This window comes from Hesperophylax consimilis, chromosome 9 (genome assembly GCF_061612785.1).
Source record: "Hesperophylax consimilis isolate HC1 chromosome 9, BYU_Hcon_1.0, whole genome shotgun sequence".
NCBI lineage: Eukaryota > Metazoa > Arthropoda > Insecta > Trichoptera > Limnephilidae > Hesperophylax > Hesperophylax consimilis.
The window spans coordinates 34712495-34727543 of record NC_142844.1 but is presented as its reverse complement, the minus strand read 5'-3'; the positions used below and the strand labels follow the sequence as shown (position 1 = coordinate 34727543).

General features: G+C 31.0%; 1 protein-coding gene across 1 annotated transcript in view; it reads left to right on the top strand.

The window, feature by feature from the left end:
- The window catches only part of LOC149421265 (uncharacterized), a 135617-nt gene that overhangs the window by 23477 nt on the left and 97091 nt on the right, over positions 1–15049 (top strand). Inside the window, exon 2 of the mRNA XM_089635450.1 lies at positions 5071–5279. Coding sequence (XP_089491576.1) covers positions 5071–5279 — 209 coding nt within the window. The remainder of the gene's footprint in view (positions 1–5070; positions 5280–15049) is intronic.

The following is a 15049-nucleotide window of genomic DNA, read 5'->3' as shown; positions in this document are numbered from 1 at the left end:
ATCAAATGGCTTTAAATCTCAGAATGTGAGACCTTAATACCTCTAGCTCTGAACAATTGGAACTTTTGCACGAATTTCATTAAAATATATATTTAAAAAAGAGCTGCAAGGTTTTATAATATACCAAAAACTGACAGGGATGTTTGTTTGTTTTTTATTGTGTTTTCGTTGAAAATTAAATTGCTTTTCGTTATTTTATTTCAATTATACGGGAAAGGTTTATTCGCTAAGCAAATATTTTTACACGGCTTAACGTAATTACGAAAAAATATCACACCATTTTCCTGGAAGATTTTAATACTAAAGCTTACTTTCATCCAATAAACGTATCTATTGTTCAGGAAAACCAACAGTTAGTACACACAGTTAAAAACGTCGCTTAGCTAACAAGAAAAAGTCAAACTCTCTTTTTGTTTGCGAGTTTCCACAAAATTCACGAGATTGATAACTGTTGGGAAATTTGAGCTTTACTTTCTTACGGCTAAAAGCTCACCTCCGAAGAATTGTGTATATATATTTATGTAAATGTATATATGTCAGAGTCAGAGTAAAGATTTATAATGGGAACCTTGGAATTTATTAGCTGAGGGAGGCGAGTGTAAAGTGAAAAAATAACTGGAAAACTTTTCACTTTACAGCTCCAGCAAAAAAAAAACCCTCGTGAGTGCCGTTGTTTACAAAACACATTATAACGAACCTCCTTGTATTTTAATATAGGGTGACCAGCTATTTCCCATACTATCAACTACTGTGGGTTACAAGTGAAACGTTATTTTTGTCGAAATGCATACTAATATATCCCCCTGACAGCTCCAAAATCTTTACATTACTTGAAATAATATAAATGAAAATATAATACGTCGATATAAAAAAAATTCTAACGGTCGTAACTCATACCAGGACGTACTTCTACCGATTAATGCTACTAAGTCCTAATTAAAATGTGTTAAGAACTTTATATTTGGTTTTATTTTCAGTCTTAATAAAATTACGTCTAACCTCATTCAGAAATACAATGCTGGTATAATTTTAGCTTTTTAACACAATATCGACATTTCGAACATCACTATACCTTGTGAAATATAAAGTCATATTAATATTACAACCCAACTCAACAAAAGCAATGTAATCACGTTGAAAGTAGGCAAATATATTATTGATTTAAATAAAAATGAGACACATTTTCATATTGGAAAATACATCATCTGGTCACCCTGGTTCGAGAATAAACATGTTTTTTAAAATAGTCGATGTTATTGAATATGTTTTGAAGGATGCTTTGCGTCAAAAATTATAAATTTGAAGAGTTTTAAAAATTATTCTTTTAACTGCATTTTTTTTCTATTGGTCGGGTTGATTCCTTAAAAGTTATCGCATAAAATGAAAACCGCTGGCGCCAAATATATGATGTGATTCGTGATATTAGTCTTTAATAAGAAAGTAATTGACTAATTCCCGGTGAAAATCCATTGTCATGACATCTTATACAGATCTACTTACACTATATTCAATAAATTTTTTTTTCGCAACCGGTTTCACTTCATTCTTCTTTCACGTCCAGGGAGAATAATAAAATAGCATTCTTAACACCTTAACTTCATTACAATTCACATCACTTATTTGTAGCTATTAACATTTTCAAAGAGAGACAAATTTTCATTAACCTGTATCTAAATTTAGAGTGGTCGGTATTTAAAATTTTAAAGTTACCGAAATAACTACTTCATAAAACTACGGACGTGGAAAATCAACACAATATATATAATATATATATATATATATATATCATTAAAATAGAACAGTCTTAACTGCCTTCAGCTGGACTAAGACATCCTTTGTATTTTAGTATTTTTTTATTTAGAAATATTATAAAGAAGCCATTTTGGCAACCATCAGGTAATAAGATAATTATAATAATAATAATAGGATGACTTGTATAGTGTCATTTTTGTGCAAAATCACCTCAAGGGCTGTACAAATTTATAATACATATCAACAGTGATCTGTACTGTTATTACTAACTATTTATGGAGGTAATATACAGAAAAATACTTACCTGGTAGGTCACTTGAGATTAACACTTAATTAAAATTATCTAATTGTTTACTAGCAAAATTAAGATACAGGATTTAAGACATAATTAAAAAATTGGGAATAACTGGATTTTCTCTCAGGGATGGTATATTTAATTTAAGGATATGACAGCTTGTAATTTTTTTATTTAGACCTGAATTCTGTTGGACTTGTTATGGATCTTAGTTCCGGAGGAAGTTTATTCCAAGCCTTCGGCCCAGATACTTCGAAAGCGCAATCACCAAACTTAGTATTTGAATTGCGCTTAGGTTCTATCAGTCTGCCTACAGCTGATGATGTTGCTGATCTAAGAGTTGACTGCCTCAGACCAGTATTTTTCGGGACGCATAGTTCAGAGATGTAGGGTGGGGCCATTTCATTGATGGATTTAAACACCATCCAGCACAATTTTTACTGGATTCTTTCAGGTCGCTTTGCCAGTGAAGGTTACGAAGGTGTTCTGAAATGTGCGAATATTTTGAAACCCCGGTTGTCAGCCGTGCTCCTGCATTAAACACTGATTGAAGTTTGTCGATTTGATATTTCGGAAGGCTGGCATAAATGCCGTTGCAGTATATGACCAACAAAATCAGATAAACTTTTATTTAATAATGACAATAACTAAAAAATTGTTATACTCGTAGTATTTTAATAGGGCATTACATTTCTAAATGAAAAAATAATCCATGTAAATCTTTCCCCATCTCTTGCTTATCTATTTCTTTGTCTCTGCTACAGCACATTCTTTGACGTCATTCATATTTTCTTAAAGTCAATGGTATCTTTCCTGTATTTTCATTTTACCAATCTGCTATATAGATAAAGGCACTGTTTTGTTTTATTTCGATGATCATATTCAGATGAAATTCTGAATGAAGTATTTTTATCTTTGAGGTGATTCCGAATACATGAAAGTAATAAGAAATATAATGTTCGTAGTTTTCCAACAATACGTGGAATACGGAATAAATGATATCTGGTTTCCGTAACAAGATGTAAGTTCCCAAACTAATTAACATAATCTCTGCCATAATTACAGGTGTAAAACACACAAAAATCATTAGAATGATTATTAGTAATCCGATTCTCCGTGTAGAGCAATTATTTGTAGGTGGCCGTTGGAACAGTTGTCACCGCAGCAAACCTCCGAAGTTATAATGGATCCATTTTGGGGTAAACTTGGGCAATAAAGTCGAAATTCACAGAGCAAAGTAACCCCGGACCGTAATCGCTGGGGCGCTTAATTCATAGCGTGCCTCGATTCAAATTGCTTTTTAATCCACAAACTCTGCGATTTGCTTAGTATTCCCGCTGCAGATATTATTGAAATACAAATAACAGAGAGGTTAAGACAACACCTTGATTTGTTAAATAAATGTAATAGGGTAAATATGGACAAGTTTCCGCAGTTTGCGTAAATTATTGTGTGACGGGGCTTTGTGGGGTTAAACAGAGTGGTGTATAGAACTTTATGGGAGAGTTTGCACATTAATTTCTATTTACTGATTTATCTGTTAGCGCAACTAATATAGTATTAGAAGTACTAAAGTTAATTGTTTTTCTGCATTTCCGATCGAAAGTACTTGTTTCTTATCAGAAATTTCAAATATACACAACTTGTTACTGTGTGAAGAGTACATGAAGCTTACCATTGTTTTGTTATTTTCAGACTACTCTCTTGGATTTCAACACAATTATTTTTTTATATATTTTTTAACTACGTTTAAAATTCTTATTATAAAACAGATAACTGTAGTTATTATTTTTTTAATATTCCACATTTAATGAAAAAAATATTTTAGATCAAAATATTTTGCTGCTGTTATGCCCCTAGAAACTTTTGCATAAGGAAAATAATAAACGAATTACTTTAAGGCTTAATCTGGCTGACACATTCATTACATAATTCCTGTAAGTCATAAAACTTAAGTAATTTGCTAGCGTACTAAAGGAAATTACGACTTTGTTCCAAGAAGCTTTTCAATTAATTATTATTATGTACTGTAAAGGGTGCTTACTTGAAAGCTCCCAGTATCCGGCACGCATTAGTAAGCTCCCGAAACGAGGATATGACACGTAGATGAAATTACCGTTCCATTTTATTTTCGTAATTTTACATTTTTATAATATCAATGTGAATATTTCTGTTAATTTGTATAAAATCACCATTTTCGTATTCCTGCAAAGACTATTCCGGTTTTCCAATCAGAATTTTATACCTTTCGTTAAAATCCATTTGAGAATATTTTTAAACATGTTATTAATTTACGCTAAACATGTTGCGTTCCGTTCATGTTCCGATAAGGAAATATTTACACCAAAAATATTGACCGATGAAATTTTTGTAAAATTTGCCGATAAAATATTTAATATTGTGTCTTCAAATTGGTTTTCATATTTCTGACCGCAGATTTAGGACAAAAATTGAAAAAAAATGTTTTTTTTTAATGTTGAAAATACACTTAATGGTATAGAACTCTTGTTGGTCAATCAAACTTTTATAATTTCGACAACGTTCTGTTCTGTGCCATGAACTGTGCCAAGATATGTTATTTTTTAAAGATAAAAAAAACACAAAATAACCCAAAATGATATATGTTTGAATGATATATGTCATTGAAAAAGATTATGAAAAGAGTTTTATAAAAAAATAAAAAATCATTTAAAGTTAGAGGACGCAACTAAAACACAACAATCGTAGTGAAGATAAATTTGAAACCCAGACGAAGAAAAAACAAATTGTTGGTGTTTGTGCTTCATAACATTTTATAAATCTTCTAATGTAATGTGTTACTGAAATAAATAAAAATAATATTTTTTGGATTTTGAAATTCTTGTTAAACGTTAGGGTCTGTAATGCAGTGATTGCAATTAACAATGATGGTTAACTATGTATCTCTGTAAGTATTCTGGAGGATTGTCAATTAGTCAACCAATAAAAGAAAAGAAAAAATAAATAAGAAAATGAAAAACCTAAAATTTTTGTTTTTTTTGCAGGTTTCAGTGACTGTTTGCGAGACGTGCGGATCTCCCTACCTGCAGCCGTGCAACGCGGCACCACAGCCGCCCTCAAGTGCCAGTACGACATAGAGGCAGACTTGCTCTACTCCGTGAAGTGGTACCGCGGGGACCGGGAGTTCTACCGATACATGCCCAAGGAGAATCCTGTTATGAAGGTGTTCGCGACGCCGGGCTTCAGCGTCGTGGTGAGACACTCAAGATGATTTTTTCAATGATTTATTTTATTTTGTAGAGATTATGATTATTATATTTAACACTATCCGGATAAAAAAAGAGGAACGGAGGTTACACAACACACCAGTGACCTACCCGTGAAACACACCTAACCCATCTTCATAATTTACTGTCGCTTAGGAGATAAACAACCTGCCACATTTGTTTCTTAACAGGTATGCAGTTTCCCAATTTCATTACTAAATATATTATATCATTTCATTATATTTGATTAAATTCTTCAATTTATGTGCTTTTGACATTCTTCGCTAACGTAGTTATTAAACTATAGGAGGGCGTGAGCATACCGTATACGCCATAATGTAAAACAGTGTTTGTAGGAATCCCCCTATTAATAATAATTTTTACTAGGTGTTTTGCCCGTTGCAGGCAACTAATTGGTTTGAGTAATGATTATTAAGAAAAAAATTAAAATCAAACCTGACCGAAAACCGCCGACGTGATTTTCGGAATTTTTTTTAGTTAATAATAGCAAAAAATTAAATAATATTTTTTCAAGCGGTGTCTTTTTAATCACCCCTAACCCGCTTAGGAATTATAAATTGTGTAACTGAAACGGCAAAATGAAGACGGCACATCAGCGACAATTTGAACGGATTGATATAGAACTACGGCTGTTTTTGGAAGAATTTGAGAGTTTCTTTGCGAATTATGCGTACTTCCGTTTCCCGCCGCTAGATGTTTAATACGGAAATGTAGCCAAACTAAATATTTTCCTGAAATGGCATTTTTTTATTTTGAAAACGTCAAAACTTTGGCCTAATATTGTGCGACATTTTTTACGAATAGCTATACTAACGACGGCTGATTAACGTTTCTAAACGTTTGGACAACGAATTTTACAAAAAATTTAAGCGCAGAGTCCGCGTTTTGGACAGAATTTCATCACCAAGTAAACGATGGAGATTTTGAAAAAAAAAAAATTAGCTAGAAAGACGTAACTTTCGCGCGGTCGGGCTGGTGAAAGTGCACCCTGAGGTCGTCTAAAATACGGGCGAAGGAGGTCAAATTTCGCAAACCATCTCGAACTTGTCGAAACAAATTAATATCTAATATTGGCTGAATTTTCCATACAATTTTTCACACATCTCCGGCACGGTACGACAATAAACCTTGCGGTCGGTTAAAATTAAGGAGCGGAGCGGTCGACCCTGTCTTAATTTTTTGCGCGACCGACATCAATATATGTATTAATAATAACACTGTTATATTTTATTATTTTTAATATCTGATTAATTCGGTTATTTTGATATTAAACATGCAGTTTAAGAAATGGGAAATATTGAATTCCTATAATCTCATCTCACTATAAACACTTTCTTCTCTCAAGGACCGGAATATTTAATAATTCCAATGCAAGCATTTCATACCGATCGATCAAACTAGCAAACTAACTAACTCACTAACTCTCGTGTCATTTCTCACGAGAGTTGATAGATAACAAGATGATAACATAATGGAACTTCAAACATGGTTTTCCAGTCGTAAGTACCCTATTTTTTTTATGCAATTATTCTAATAATGGCTTCTAACTTCTGTTGATCGGACTCTGGATTATGCTCAATCTAAAGAGTTTGATGTATTATTCAGACATCCCTGACTTATTACCAAAGCATTTATTTCTTTATCTATTGTATTTTTTTTCACCGGAAATGTTTATTTAAAAAATATATTTTTTCGTAATTTTTTTAAAATTAATTATTTAATGAATTGTTTATGCCTCGGGAATTTTAAAACTTCTTAGCTTTAGAATACTAAATATTTTTCCACGAAAGTGAGCCATTTTAATCTTTAAGCCCCTTTGTATAGCAACTTTTCACAGAAGCTTCCTATTTTGTTTTATAATAATAAGACCAAAATTTTAAGATTAATATATACGAGAAAAACGTCATAGTTTTTTGACCTACTTCTGATTACCCTTATATATGTAGGTATAGGGACCTTCCGGTACATCATATTATATCTGGTACATAAATAATATAAGTACATAATACTATATTTGATACATACCCCACCTTACTCTTCCCCATTTCCTTTCCCTCTCTCCTCTACCTTCAGCCTCACAAGATAACTCAATTGGGGATGCTATAGTCTTACTGGCTCCAGACGGTTGGGAGCAGTTGGGAAAAGTACATAATACTATAATTTTAACCTACATTTATTGCGAAATTGTATGATATTTTCTCGGTTGCCATCCTGTTCATTTGTACAAGCATTCACTCAGTTCAAATCCTTATTCATAAATTAGAATATTATTCCCGCATGTGCTATTTCTACTTCGTATAATTTGATGAGAAATATTGGTTATCGATATCACATTATACATACGACTTTAAGAGTGTTCTTGTGGAATGAGGGAGTTATTTTATAAGGCTATTGCTTAGCTGAGAGATAGACAATCCTGATGGAAAGGTCAGATGGAGAGAAAATAACCCACATCATGGAATACGTAGGCAATACAAACGTCTCGATTTCGTAATGTATTTTTGTACCCGGAATTGTAATTAGTTTGTTCTTATTGTTAGCGAGTCTTTCGATAGTAATAATTGTAAAAAACTTTTCTTTGTTATGCACATATCAACTTCTTTTTAATTTAAAAAAAAAATCTATTCTATTCTAATAATGATCTTTTGCGTTCTATCTTTTACGCTGTAATAATATATTAGTATTAGATCAATGTGACTAAAAATATACGCTCCTTTTAACAGAGAGAGACTTTGCTTGAATAATCAAGGATTCTGACTTATTTTTTGATACACGCACTACTTTTAGTAGAAAAATGAAGACTGTTTTCCGACAAAGTTCAAAGTAAACAATTTAGACGTACTTCGTTTAAATATATATATATAAATTAAAATATATATACATATATATATATATTTTAATTTCTCTTAAACATTGTTTATCTATTTATATATATATATATTTTTTTTTTTTCATTTTACCCTCTAAATTTTTACAAAAATAATTTGTAAATTCTTATAAGGATATTGCGCATTTCTTTCATATCTCTATTTGTAAAATAATATTATAATGTATATATATTTTTCCCCTATTTATAAGTCAAAATATTTGTATATGTTTTTAACTGCTGTTTAAGTCAATTCGTGAGAAATAGTTTGGATGTAGGTGAATTCTCTAGTTGATGTTTTGTATATTCTTGTCAATTGATATCTGTATCTGTTTTTTCCCCTAAATTTATTAAAAAAAACTTCCGTCAGCTCATGTAGATTCTCGGTGCACCTTGAAGTAGGTATGTACGTATTTGATGTTTGAAATTTTCTACTATCGTCATTTAATTTACTTTGCTTTTAATTACGAATTAGTTTTAAATCTGTAATCAATCAACCAATAAAGCAATCATATTTTCAAACGTAGATAACTAGAGACACTCAAATGAATTAAACAGACAATTTAATTTTATCAGATTTTCATAAACCATATCCAAACACCCTACCAATGCCATTGAATAATACAACCTTGTTTTTTTATATGATTTTTTTTTTTAATTTTTACGAAAAAAATAAGATTAAAATATTTTTATCTCTAGTAGAAATCTGAAAGAAAACTCAGATTTACGAGAAAATTATTTTAAACTTTTGTAAACTCTCAACCAAACTTCATTCCAAGTTTGGGGATCATTAGGTTAATGAACACGCCAGATTAATTTGGATTTTGTGTAATTCAAAAAGAAATTTTATTTTGCGACTCTCATATAATTTAATTACTTTTAACATAAATGCATTTGCATAAAGGCAGTCTTGTTTCGTGTAACCCAGAGAGAGTAAAATTATCAAATTGGGATTTAAAATTAAAATGAATATTAATTGCTATTAAAATATTCGTAAGTACAGGGACGTTATCAACATTCTGTGAAGTCTAAGAAAGTTGAATTTAATTTGAGTTCTCATTTTCGGTTCGATATTAATAAAAGTGATTAAGTAGTGAAAATCATAAATACAGGGTGTCTCAAAACATGTATACCCACTTTAAAACCTCATTCTTTCTAATTTGTTTTCTGGCACAACCTATTTAAAATAATGGCTGATATTAGACTCGACTTTTTTATCGTGATGTATGAGCTTTCTATGGACAGTTTCTGAAATGGATTGGGCAAAAAGGTGCCATCAAATGGCCCCCGCGCTCTCCAGGCCTCACGTCACTGGATTTTTTTGTAACGAATCGTCAAAAACAAGGTTTATCTGTCAAAACCGGCAAGAAGTGATTAATTTAAGGCGGAAATTGATAGATAATGAAACGAAATTCCAAATGAAATGATTCGCTACTTTTGGGATTCCGTTGCTTCGCATTATCAGGAATGTTTGAATTAAAATAAGGAAAAAAAATTAAATTTGGCCTGAATAAAAAAATCCGCATCTGTCTTCTTTCAGGTGTAGTACTTTTAATCAGTTATGCACCTTAGTTTATGCTGTTTTCATAATCACGCAGTGTGTAAACATGTTTTTGGGAAAGCTTGCAATAAAATTTTCTAAATTTTTTATTTTAACAAAATTTTGATATAATTTTCGAATTGGAAGATACTTTCATTGTTGCCCTGGTGTGAGACCCCCTTCAAAATTAAAACATTGCTTGAAATGGCTTTGGCCGTGGTAGGAGGCCAGATCAGAATAGCCAGGTACCTTCCCACATTTTCCTCATTGTGTACCTACATAGTTTGTATAAACAGTGTATTTAGTGTTATAATATTAGATCTGTATTGGGTAAGGCACACTGTAGGAATAATTTTAAGAACCATTAATACTGAATTACCATTTTTTTAAAGTTTGTTATACGAGTAGTTAAGCGCACTTGAAGTGAAATGACACTAAACTGCGCTATATAAATTCCATGTTATTATTATTATTATTATTAATACCTACTGTTTTTTGAGATATTGTACCCAGTAGCGCCTCTAATTGTAGCTTTATGTTATAAACCTGCTTAATGTGTACAATGCGAAAAATCTACATAAGTACCTCCATCTGTATACAAGTGATATAACTAGGTAGGTACACAATTACAAAGAGCAATTAATATTTTATTTCAATAACTTAGTAGGCCCCCGGTTATATAAAAACAATTATATTATTTCTGATGCCCTGTCAAAAAAATTTCTAACGTTCAACGTATGATTTTTTTTGTGAGGACGTATCATAATATATTTTTTTTGTGGAACTAAGCACTTTATAAGATAAATCAAAGATATTTTTTTGTTAATTTAAAAAATAAATGAGATATAAAATTATTAAATCGATCTTTTTTTTTCCTTTCCTTTATTCGTAAAATATATTTGTATACAGTTTTTTACATGCTATTTTTTTTTATTGTAGAACCAAAATTTATTTATATTTCGGCTTTGTAAAATTCCTAAATTTCGACTTATGAATTAATTAAAAAATTAATAAAGTTTTCTTATTATTCATCATGCCTTAAGCGATAAGCGGTGCGTGTAGACCAGTATGGGTAGTTTGAGTTAGAGTGTTGGAAGAGTTGGAGGACAGTTGGAGGTCAAACAGCAGAACAAGCTTCGAGTTTCGATCTTTAGGCTTTGATCTTTGAGCTTTTAGATTTAAGTTTAGAGTTTTGAGTTTTGAAAATTGAGCTTTGAATTTTGAGCTTTGAGATTTTAGTTTCGAGTTTCGAGCTTTGGGCCTCCAGTTTTTTGAGTTTCGGATTTGAGCTTTGAGCTCTGAGTTTTTGGTTTGTCACAAAAGTCGAAGTTACTTTCCCGGTGTTGCCCGGGCTTCGCACGGAGTTTTAAAAATTCGGATAGAGACAGTGGGATAGTGATGATCCTCATATTTTGAATGTCAAGTATGCAAAATTTCATCACGATGTTTCAAAATTCTGCTTTAAGGGAGGGAAAAGAGAATAGGGATAGTTTTTCAAAATCTAATATAAACCGTGACCTTCCTCTTGTTTTGAAAGTAAAGTGTGCAAAGTTTCGTTAGTCGCGAAATAAAATTGTAGATTTTCATAAAAAACAAAGCCACACGACACACTTGGCCACTCTCTTTTACAGGGGTATATAATATATAGATACATAAGTCCCCAGTGTTTCCCGGGACTTATGCAGAATATTTCAAAACAGATGTAGACCGAAATGTTTTTCTAATTTTGAACGTCAAATTTTCAAAAATTCATCGAGATCGAGAACTCATTCAATTCAAAGCGTTTTGAATTTCTACTTAAAGGAATGGGAAACTGGATGATGGTGGTTTTGTGAAATTTCAAGTACACAGTGACCTTTCTCTTGGTTGAAAGGTAGAGTGTACAAAATTTCATCGATCTCGGAAAAAAATGTGGAATTGTATAAAAAAGAAAGCCACACGGGACATTTCGTTATATTTACAGATATTAACAGATAATAGAAAGCTGATGACCCCGGCATTGCCGTTTTCGCAGAATTTTTCGAAATCAGATGAAGACAACAATTTTCCTCTTATTTTGAACGCCGCAAAATTTCACCTAAAAGTATCAAAATACTTCTTTAGGGCGTAGGAAAAGGGGATGAGGTGGTTTTTCTGATTATCATATAAAAATTAACCTACCTTTTGTTTTGTATCTAAAGTGTGCAAATTTTTAGCAACCGCGAAATAAAACTGTAGCTTTGTATACAAATAAAATTCATGCTGCCCGTCTGCCATCCGTCATACGACCGGCCGCCCGCCAGCCCGCCACAAACAGAATATTATATTTATATAATAGGAGATGTGTTTTATACAGTCTGTGTTGGTCCGATCCGATGATTTGGTGAATAACAGTTCGCATGATCAGAATATATGATACGTATGATCGATGCCATACAAGCCGTATAATAAGAATTATGATCGTGAGCGGGAACAAATGCTAATATCATTCAACTGTACTCGTATATGTTGGGTGTGACTTAGTAATTACAAATCACAGATATAATTTTATTTATTTATTTATTTAACGCCCAGAGGGCTTTTACATGGTTGGTAGTATAATTTTAATTTGACAAATACTTTCAAACATAAAAAATAAGAATAAAATTACATTTGATAAAAGCTATGTAACAAGTTATACAAACAGAAGAAACAAAAACAGAAAATTACAGCTATTTGTTGGTTTACATGATGTGTTTAGGAGTGTTGTTGAAATAAATGTTTTAAATGATCCACAAAACTTGCCAAGTTGGTATTGAATATGTCAACATCACCCAAGTAATGATTTCCCATGGTGTGAAGTCGTTGTATCGGAGAGTGGGCAATGTAGTTACGCTTATGTGTGCTGCTGTAGAATATTGTATTTTGTCGTGTTGTTACTGTGGGTTTATGTATGTTTATAAGTTGCAGGAGTTCACAACAGTCGAATTTAGAGTTAAGTATTTTGAATAAGAACGTTAAAACGTTTATTTTACGTCTATCTTCTAATGTATGTATTTTTAGAGTATTTAATAAGAAATTGTATTTTAAGTCTTCGACAGGGATATTTAATTTAAAATTTATAAAACGTAGAATTTTTTTTTGTATTTTTGTATTGTATAAGATGGAGACCAAACTACTGAGTTATATTCAATTAGACTTCTTACTAGAGATACGTATAATAGTTTAATGGCTTGCAAAGAATTAAAGTTTTTAGTTGTTCTTAATACGAAGCCTAGTGTTTTCATACCTTTGTTCACAATTTGATGGATATGATTGGTGAAACTTAGTTTTTCGTCCAAAATAATTCCAAGATCTCTCATTTCCGTGACTCTTTCTAAAGCTATGTTATTGATGGAATATTCGAATAAAACAGGATTTTGTTTCTGAAGAAAGTCAAGGTTTTGCACTTTACTACATTTAAAAATAAATTATTTTGAACGCACCAATCTCTAAACTTACTAATATTTGACTGTAGTATATGGCAATGATTTATATCAGTTATTTTCTTGTATAGTTTGACGTCATCTGCAAAGAGCAATACCTCGACATCGTTGAAGCAATTGGTTATATCATTGATGAAAATGAGGAACAAAACCGGGCTATAATGTTAATTGTATCTTTAGTTAGAATAAGTTAATTAAAAAAAGTTAAACCTTATTAGTTTATCCTTATTTAAATAAAATATTAGCATAATACAACGAAAAAAACATCCAATTATTATTTATGGATATAAAATGTGTTTTATATCAGAACTGTTGTTTTTTAAATGCTTAATTAAAACTTATGTTTTAATTTTTTTATATTTAACTTTTCATTTTTTCCGATAGATCATGCTAGCAAAAATTTTCATATTGCTAATATAATTATAATTTATCTACTTCAACCTTCTTTACGGTTGTTTAAAACCAAACATTCAATCTTATTTTTTCAATCACTCAAGATTCTCAACGGTAACAAGTTTTTCGTTTTTTTTTCTTGTCTGGCTTTTTACTGAGCCATTGAAGTGTGATAAATCAATCTCAAGGGATAGCCATTCAACCTTTCAAAATATTTTGTCTGAAAGCAAAGATCGCTGTTAAAATTACCAGCACCGTAGATAACAAAATCGCCTAAAGCCTAAAATATCCATCTCAGCTACCAGCTACTATCCAAACCACCATATTAACAAGATTCCAAAACTTCCCTCTGACTTTGGGGTATTACAGTAGACACGTATTGGGTAAAGGATCCCTTGGTGCTATGAACCCAGCTAGTGTGTGAGCTACTATTCAAATTCAAACCTGATACAATTTGATTTAAGAAAAACTCCAGCATCTACGCTTGATACCAAACGATCCCAAGTTACAGGGGGATTCTTATAGAGTTAAGATTCTTATCTCTCTGCCGTTACGCTTGTAGCTTTTTTATGAAGAACAGTAATACATCAACATGAAAAACTTACATCATTGACGCGGTTCTCTTTTTTTCTTTTAAAAATCGGATAAAAAATCGATCAAACGTAATGCTTTACGATCTGAAATAATTTTTATTTTTTTTTAAATATATTTCTTTTATATAAAAACATAAATATGTTATACAAAAAAAACTAATTACAGTAAAAATATTTTCTTTTTACCGTAACTACCCAATTCAATAGAGAAAAACGTTTCTCGTGTTTGATTTGGGGAGTAGTGCCATTACAATATACATAGGGTAAAGAAAAGAAAGAAAGTTTGTATTTATAATGTAAGAAATAAACAAAATGTATAAAGTAAAGATAATGAAAATAGACTAAAATAGCAGTTACTAAATTTGATACACAGTAAATGTGAATAAATTTAACAATATATTTATTTACATTTAACATTAATTTATCAATAGTTGTAAAATATAAATAATATTTTTACATTTCAATTAATAAGTAGGTGGTATAAGTACATGGAGTATTTTATGCATTTGGAGTAAACGGTGCTGATAATAATATTGCAAGCGAAGGTACATAATAAATTGCGATAATAAGCTATTGGTGGTTCAAATGATGATATAATATTTCAAGAGGATATGGTAAAAATAAATTTTTTGTTAATTAATGATGAAATGAAATAGTTATTATATACTAATAATGTACTATTAAAATTTGAATTTGATCCATTACTACTAATATGTACCTGTAATCAAAAGATACGTAAAAAATTAAATTTAAACTTATAATTTTTATTTCGTTGATCAAAAAGTTGTTGCATTTGTAATTTAAAGGCTTTACACTATTTTTCAGATTTGATTTTATATTGGAGTGCATTGAAAAATTTTACACCTCGATAAGTATAATGGTGTTGAGAAGAGCTCATTTT